The 7,905-nt window shown below is 42.5% G+C and overlaps 1 protein-coding gene and 1 long non-coding RNA gene across 3 annotated transcripts in view; both read left to right on the top strand.

The window, feature by feature from the left end:
• The first annotated feature begins 511 nt into the window (after positions 1 to 511).
• Positions 512 to 1,747, top strand: LOC103470929 (uncharacterized). The gene is made up of 5 exons (XM_008419647.1): positions 512 to 569; positions 650 to 702; positions 773 to 1,042; positions 1,121 to 1,622; positions 1,691 to 1,747. Exons 1-4 carry the CDS (start codon positions 544 to 546, stop codon positions 1,609 to 1,611), a joined length of 840 nt encoding a protein of 279 aa, XP_008417869.1. The 5' UTR covers positions 512 to 543; the 3' UTR covers positions 1,612 to 1,622; positions 1,691 to 1,747.
• A 1,145-nt stretch (positions 1,748 to 2,892) lies between these two features.
• Positions 2,893 to 7,905, top strand: part of LOC103470926 (uncharacterized) — a 22,009-nt gene continuing 16,996 nt past the window's right edge. For both annotated transcript variants that reach the window (XR_001776996.1, XR_534556.2), the window contains exon 1: positions 2,893 to 3,280. This is a non-coding gene — a long non-coding RNA (uncharacterized LOC103470926). The remainder of the gene's footprint in view (positions 3,281 to 7,905) is intronic.

Here is a 7,905-nt window from a genome sequence, read left to right as displayed (position 1 = left end):
TGCCAAAAAATAACTTTTGAATGTGATATCACTATATGCACTAAAAATTAAGGGTATCAAAATTTGGAAGAAAAATACCCACAACACATGTTGCCTTCAGAGAACATCTGTATTTATATGTGCAAGGTTGGAGGAAAGGTAAGTTGGTGAAAATGTTGGAATATTTTCAAGTTTTCATTACAGAACATCAAATGAAGCTGGTAATGTCTGTCTGGCATTTTTGTGCAGCACAATTCCAACATGGAATTGGAAAATCATCAAACGTGTCCAGGAAGTCACAGCGGACCAAGAAACAAGAGAGCAGCACTGCAGACTGTTAACTTAACACAAAACTTACACATTACACTTCTCTACGTTCAAAATACTACAGTGCACGATTAGAGGTAAACTGTGAAAGCTAAACTCTAATGTTTCATCTTCTTTTCTTGAAGTGATTCTTCACCAGCTGTGTGTCATTAGCTCATTAGACTGATTGGTCAGGGCTGGCTCCTGCTGACAGTTTTAAACCCTCACGCTGTCACAGTTTCACTGCTGCTCTTCACCATGATGACTTCTCAGGTCCTCCTGGGGTATGCCGTGTGCTTATGTTTCTCCAGCTACATGTTGGCTTTTTAAATATCGACTGGTGACGTTTTCTTTTTGTTTTCAGGGTGTCCCTCTTTCTCTGGCTGATTCTGGATGTTCGTGGATTCTCTGTGAAAGGTATTTAATGCATATTTTCCTTTGCACAAAGTGACTAAATCTAATTGTAAAATGTCTCTTGGGCACCCAGGATTGCAAACCCCACACAAGAGGAGCGGTGGCACCAGTGCAGAGGGGAATGTTGCTTCTCGCAGAGCAGGTTCTGGCTCCAGTGACCCTGCAGGTGTTTTCATGCAACAGCCTCAGTCTGTGCAGCCTGTGTTTGTCGGTGTGAGCACTCTGCCTGCTGCTGGATACTCTGCAGGTTCTGTTCCAGCAGGCTACTATAGTGGTGCTTCCTACATACCAGGTTCTGCTGCCGGCTCTGCACAGGCTGCAGCTGGTCAGTCTTCCGTCCCAGGTAACGTGTCTCAAACTTGGTTCAACTAATCTGTGGCTGAATTGAATATGACATGCTTCATATTTCCACAACATTCAGAAGCAAGGTGGACAATTGCTCCTCAAGCATCAAATGCACAACCCCAGGGTTCCAGTGCCCTTCTGTCTCCTCCTCCACCACCAGGACCCCCTTCAATGACCCTTCAATCTGCAGAAACCTCCAATGTTGTGAAGGAAGCTGAACTTGGGAGCTACCAGCAGCAGATGGCGGAGTTTGGTTATCCAGCTGGCCATATGGGGCCTGGCCAAAGTCTTCCACTTGTTGCAACACCAAGTCTTGGTGTGGGTGGCTTGTGGGGCTACTCTTCTCCCTACCCCCATCCATACTCTTATCCCTACCCTTACTTTGACTACAGGCTCCTGTATGGTCTGTACCCTCCTGGCACCTATACGACATATGGCAGAAACCATGAGAAGGGCACAGACTACTATAGACCAGCCACTATCAGAGCGAACATGGCTCTGATGCTCCACAAATGCCCCAGAACACTGGAACTGGCCAGAAGATGGTTTAACCAGATGCGGACGTGATTCTGCAACTGGTAAAGATGGATTACAAGTCCCAATTGCAGATGGCAAACAGTTTGGCTTAACCCTTGTTTCTTTTCAGATGACTGGTCCAGGCAGACGACTTGAATTATTCAATAAAGTCTTCAGAACTAAAGTACAAAGTCATTTTGTGTGGTTCTTAAAGGGCAATTTCCTTCAAAATCTAAAAGCAACTAGTTCTCTAAAACTTGCCATTAAAATTAAGTTTAATGACTTCAATGCCTATAAATATGAGCTGAACTCTTAAAACTTTCAATGGGACTGGTCTAATTGTTAAACATCATCCTTTCAGAGGACAGGATGTTGGTACTAATGCAGACATCTTTGAATTTGCAGGTAAAATGCCTTTTTCTATTAACATTGCCACTAAGGCAATTATTGCAACACTGACATTTGAAGTTGCCTTGTAGATTATGGGTTCTTGGAGTTTTTAGCTTTGAAAAGTTCTAACACTTTTTTGCCTCTTACCCAGTAATAACCTCTTAGGTTATTACTGGGTTCTTTAAAAATTCTATTGGGGGGGGGGAATGGCCATGTTGAGGTTGTTTATACATAAATGTAATGACACGGGTAGACTTGTTCTCCTGACTTGTGTATACATTTCAAAGGAGCCTGGTTGCACACAACCTGAATCCAAACAAACTCCACACTTTATGGAAAATTTAAAACCATTTATCTTTTTTCCACTATTTTGCAATTATGCATTGCTTTCTCTTGGCATAGCCCAGAAAATAAAGAATACACCATAAGTGTGTGGGGGGGGAGAATGAAAATTGGTCCTCCATTTCTCTACTGTATATGTGCCTTAACCTTTTTTTTTTTTAAGAGGACTTAATGCACATAATAGACTGCCATTTTTATATATATATTTTTTTTTTCTTTTGCAATATGCAACAGTGGCATGCTTTGCCATTTACTTCATCTAATTCCCAAAATACCAATGGATGGGTGTTCTGCTACCTGCTGGGGAAAAGTATCAACAGTTAACACAAAATGTATTTTTTGGGGAAACAAGAGGCCAACTGGCAGCCATCATCGCCTTGTTTTGCTCTCGCTGTCTGGGGCTTCAGCGTGGTCCTGCTAAGTAGAAGGAGACTGACTAATAATGCCCTGCAGCTACTCTAATCAGTCTCAGCCACTGGTGTAACCGAAGAACAGCTCCACCTTTTCATCTCTGCATCTGAGGCAAAACCACACCTTGCTTCATGATGTGCATCACAGAACTCTAAAGGGAAAGTTTCAGAGTAGCTGCCTCTACCATGTCCACAGCCGTGTGACAATTCAACAAGCCATGCCGTGACGAGCAAGGAACAAAGAAGTTTGTGGGGAAAACGCAAGGGGAAGAAATTGAAGAAAGGTTGCTTCTTTGGCACAGAAAATCCCTGATCTGCTGAGATGTTGACAGTCTTTTGCTCAGTCACACTGATGTCAGCACTCTTTCAGAAAACAGCTTCCCAGTTCAGCTTTAAATGCTGAACCTGCCAACAGTTTGTTGACTTAGTAGATGTAATAACCAAAGTCGACCAGCTGGGGGAGTCTAGCGGTAGTGAGCCATAGTAAAGAACACGGAACTTCCTCCTCGGTCGATACACGCAGTAGCAGAAGAAAGAGCGTCTCTGTGGCTCATTTATCAAATTATTTCCCTTTTCAGGTAAGAGTTTACACATAAAAGTACCTATGCTGTTGTAAGCTGGTTTACTAACTCTTAAAAAGCTTGTGAATTCGCTTTGTTACAGACTATATACATACTTTGTTGTTAGCCACACTTAGCCCACTGCAAACTATGCTAACCAAAGTGTGAATGTAGCATTATGATGTGTATTCCAGCTGTAGACAGCCTTTTATACATGAGACTGGAAATGTAGCATTTATGTTCTGAAATTAATGAAAAATATAGAAGACTTGCAGTAAATTTGTTAATTTTGTATCCGTTATCTGTTGCTGTCATATTTGTGTGCCATGCTGGTTTTGTCAGAAAACCATACTGTTTTAAGCTTCATCGTTGTAAATGTATGTAAATTACAATAACTCAATCAAAACACGTTGTAGCCGAGGAAAGAATGTGTTTGAGGGTCATTTATTGAATTATTCCTGTTTTTGAGGGCTTTTACACATACACTGAAAGATTTGCAGCTTTAATTGCAACAAAAAGTGGTTTAGAAAAGTACTGACTGCAGGGTCAAATACAAATGCTTGCCACACTGCTTAAGGTTTTTGTTTTTGGCAAAACACTGCTGTAAGCCATGCAGCATCATCTATCAATTCAAAATTGTGTCTACTCGATGCAGCTCTGTCATAAGCAACCCTAATAATGCACATTAAAGTTTGTGGTTGTAACTTGACAAAATGTGAATAGGTTTGTTTGCCACACACTTTTCCGCGCTAACGTCACATCATAGGTTTATTTCTAACTGCGCCAGATAGCTAATAAATCAGGAGTGAGTTTATAAATATGTCAAAGACCCCGCAAAGATGAGCGAGAGAACAAGAGCCCAGGCAACAGCCAAAAGCAACCTGCTGTTACTGTAACAAGGGACCCTGATAACACCGTAATAACAGGCTAATCGCATTTGGGTTCAGAAATCACAACATGCTAATTCAATTAGCTTAATAAGCCCCTGTAGATAAAGGGCTTGTTTGGGATGTTGTGATTGGCTCGGGATTCCAGCGAGGCGGTCCGGTGGGGTAGATTGTCTCAGCGTTCACTGCCATCAGTAGACAGTACAACTACCAGTTGGATACATTATTATATTTGTTTGTGACCATTCAGCTTCCCATAGTCCTTGGTCTCTATTGATGCCACCTAGAGGATAAATCATTAAAAAAACAACAACAAAAAAAAAAGCTTAGGATCCATTTTTGGTCCTGATGCGACCAACAAAACTAACTCCGTCTTCTGTAAACTCCACATCCTCTTAAAGTTTCAACAATGGAGCGCGGAAAGTCGCTCATCCCTCAGAACTGTTGTGTTTTTTTATATATATATTTATTATTGTTTGTCCTCACAAACACGCAACACAATGGCAAACAAAACCATTCTTAGTCTATTGTCCCGGCGCTGTGTCTCAGTTCACTCGGAGCGTCTGTCTCAGCGCCGCGGCTCTTTGTGTGGAGAGATGCTCAGAAAAGCATGGCTGCATTGTTTCACGGGGGCTGAGGAGGAGAATGGGACTGTTACAGTGCAGAGAATTGGCAGCTGAGCCCGGCGAGGAGATTCTCCACACAGTATTAGGGAGAAGGATCACAACGCTCCACCGCCACGCTGGCCCCGCTCACCCTCCGCGCGGCACACAAACACAACCCAAACGTACACCCACCCCTTCTCTGTGAAATTTCCAATCTCTCTTAACCCTTTGTTTCTCTGCAGACGAGCTAATCTGTTTATGGGGTGTTTTGTGAGGGGTGCCTTTTGTTTGCATGTATACACACACACACACACACACATATATATTAATCTGCAGGCCAGGAGCCAGCTGACACCAGCAGAATATACCACCTATCCCTAGAGATTTCCCCCCTATGCACACTCACACACACATTGTTTATTCCCATTCCTTTCCTTCTTTCAAATATACATGCTTGTGTACATACAAGTCCGGCTACATGCATATTTTACCTGACTGTGGTAATAGAAAGCAAGGGGGAGGGAGGGACGCATGGCAGATAAGAGGGCAATGTCAACCGAACGGATGGTGTCTGGAGGCAGGGAGCTGCTGTAAACAACGCAAGCTTGTATTTAAAGAAGGATTTGTTCTGGAGTTGAGAGGAGGGGAGCGCACAGCTGGATCTTTGCTCTACACATCAGCAAAGAACTAAAAATGAAAGGATAAGACAGACAGGGAAAAAAGAAGAAATGAGTGGAACCGGGGCTGTTTCTCTCCTCACTCCCGACTGGATCCCCTTCATCAAACGTCACAGCAATTTGAGAGATTAGACAGCACGGATTAGACACCACAAGGCTGCTTCTTTCTCAGGCGTCTGATGCCATTGTGCTTCCATTCTTCCCCGGCCCTTTCATATCATAAGACGATATTATACCGAGAGGTGGTAAGACTCTCGCGCTCACAATGGCGGCGTCTCGGCTGATTCGCCGACTGTAGAATACGAAGGGGATAATTATGTAAGAGGTAAACACCTTTCTCCCTTCCTTACTTGTTTATTAGTTTGCCTTACCAGATTTCTCTGCCTACACTTCTTCTCTGATTAATAAGATGCACACAAACTTGCGCGCGCACACCCTCTGAGGCACGTGCTCCCCCTCTCACCAACTTAGCAGTGCTATTAGTAATGATTGAACCCTATCCAGTGGATGTAATATATTAGCAGGCAGATTATTCTGACGTTAAAACATGTTCCCTGCGCTGACAGCATCATCAATCACCCTCACACTGCTTGTGAAGACTCACACACTGGACATAATTGCTTCAGCATGGGGTTTGGGGGGGAGGTGAGGGAGGAACGGGCGGTGGGAGGGGGGATGGCGAGGAGCGGGAGAACGTGTGAGATTTAGAGTGAGGATTTGTATATTCCTACAGAACAGCCGAGAACAGAGGACAATGCTCTGTGGAAACTACTTATGTTGATGGAGATTGGTCAGAGAGGAGCTCTAATTTTAGACTTTGCTCATAAAGTATTTAGAATCACTAGAGTGAGGGAGACTAAATGTAACTAACACAAGTTACCTCTATGGGTGCATTCACATCAGCCCTGTTTACACCAGACTTTCGCTTACCTTGAGAGTCAGATTTGGTTGGGAAGATAGGAATGCGCAATCGAACTCTGATTTGAACCCTAGTCCACCTAAAAACCTAGGTTTTGGTTCGGTGGAAGTGAACTCTGGTGCAGTTCAAATGCAAGCGGATGGGAGACCAGTCCAAAAGCAGAAAGTGGACTATACCACAGGGCATTCTGGGTAAATAGAAAAAAACAAGTGCATGTGTCTAGATCTAGCAGGAAAAATGGCTTAGTCTTTTTGCCAAAGACGAGAAATCCTACAACTATGATGCTACTCAATTTTGTTTACATTTTGTGAATAAGAAAGTTGCACTAAGTTTCTTCTTCTGGGGTTTTTGTGTCGATCCGTCAGTGGTTCTTTGTGCAGCGCCACCTAACGTGAGGAGGGGAACAGGGTTTTCAAAGGGTTTGATTTGATTGACATGGTGTAGTGTGAAAGCGAACTGCACCAGCTGGAGATGTAAGAAATGTTCCAATTTTGGCCCCCAATCAAACCAAGGTTACCAGACTATTGTGCTTAGATGAAAAGCAGTTTTGCTATATTTAAAGATGGCAATTATGAACATAAGCAAAATTTGACAAAAAGGGGCATTCAGGTCTTAAAGTACCTCTTTAGGAGGAAGGAGTGTTATCGCACGTCCTTTCTTTCTTCCCAACAAACTTAAGTGTTTACATCCCTGCTGGTATTTGCATAGTGTTTTTTTTTCTTAATAGTCTGTTGGTGTTTGTATAAGCACAAATACTCCTGCACATTTTCATTGCCCACACACAAAAGCCATTGACATAGATTCAATGCAACTGACACTCAAATATTGCAGCAGTAACCCTATCATAACATTATCTAATATCAGGTTATGCTATGCTGCGACTCCCTCAACAGTCTTCAATTTCTGTGCCGTTTCAACCACGGAAATACCAAAACATTCAGCTCCTTCATGACATGAACTCTGCTGTAGATTACTTTTATACACCCATCCACCCATTGTTTAAATCTTTATTGGGCCGTGAGGGCTGGTGCCTCTCTGCAGCGGGGTACAACCTGGCAATTTATCACCAGGCAACACAGAGGAACAACAGGACAGAACCGCTTTGAGATGGGTCAGCAGTGTTAAACCCGTGTCATCCTGCAGCTCTATAACTTTCACACTTCTTAATATAGTTAACTTTTTCTAAACATTTTCTTGAAAGAGTATGGTGCATTTTGAAGACTAACAACTTCCTTTGACTAGAAACCAATTTTAAAGAGGCCACATGGCTTTTATCAAATCAATACACTTTTTGATAGCTTTTAGCATTTCTGCATCATTGTTTAAATAGTTTGGTTACACCTTTCTTTTAAATTTAGTTTGATTCTGCTCGTATAAACCACTCTGATGTTCCGATGAGCTCCTACATTCCCCAATTTGTGCAACAACAATTTTCCTACTGCAGGCTTCTTGTAAAGCATTAACTATTTTAATACATATGCTGTTTTCTGCCTTGCTTTCACTTTTCCGCTTTGTTTTCACAGCATTTCTCAGGTATAAATTTTTTTCAGTTTCA

This window comes from Poecilia reticulata, linkage group LG10, assembly GCF_000633615.1.
Source record: "Poecilia reticulata strain Guanapo linkage group LG10, Guppy_female_1.0+MT, whole genome shotgun sequence".
Lineage (NCBI taxonomy): Eukaryota > Metazoa > Chordata > Actinopteri > Cyprinodontiformes > Poeciliidae > Poecilia > Poecilia reticulata.
Note: the sequence above shows the minus strand (reverse complement) of the source record. Positions and strands in the feature narration are given on the sequence as shown.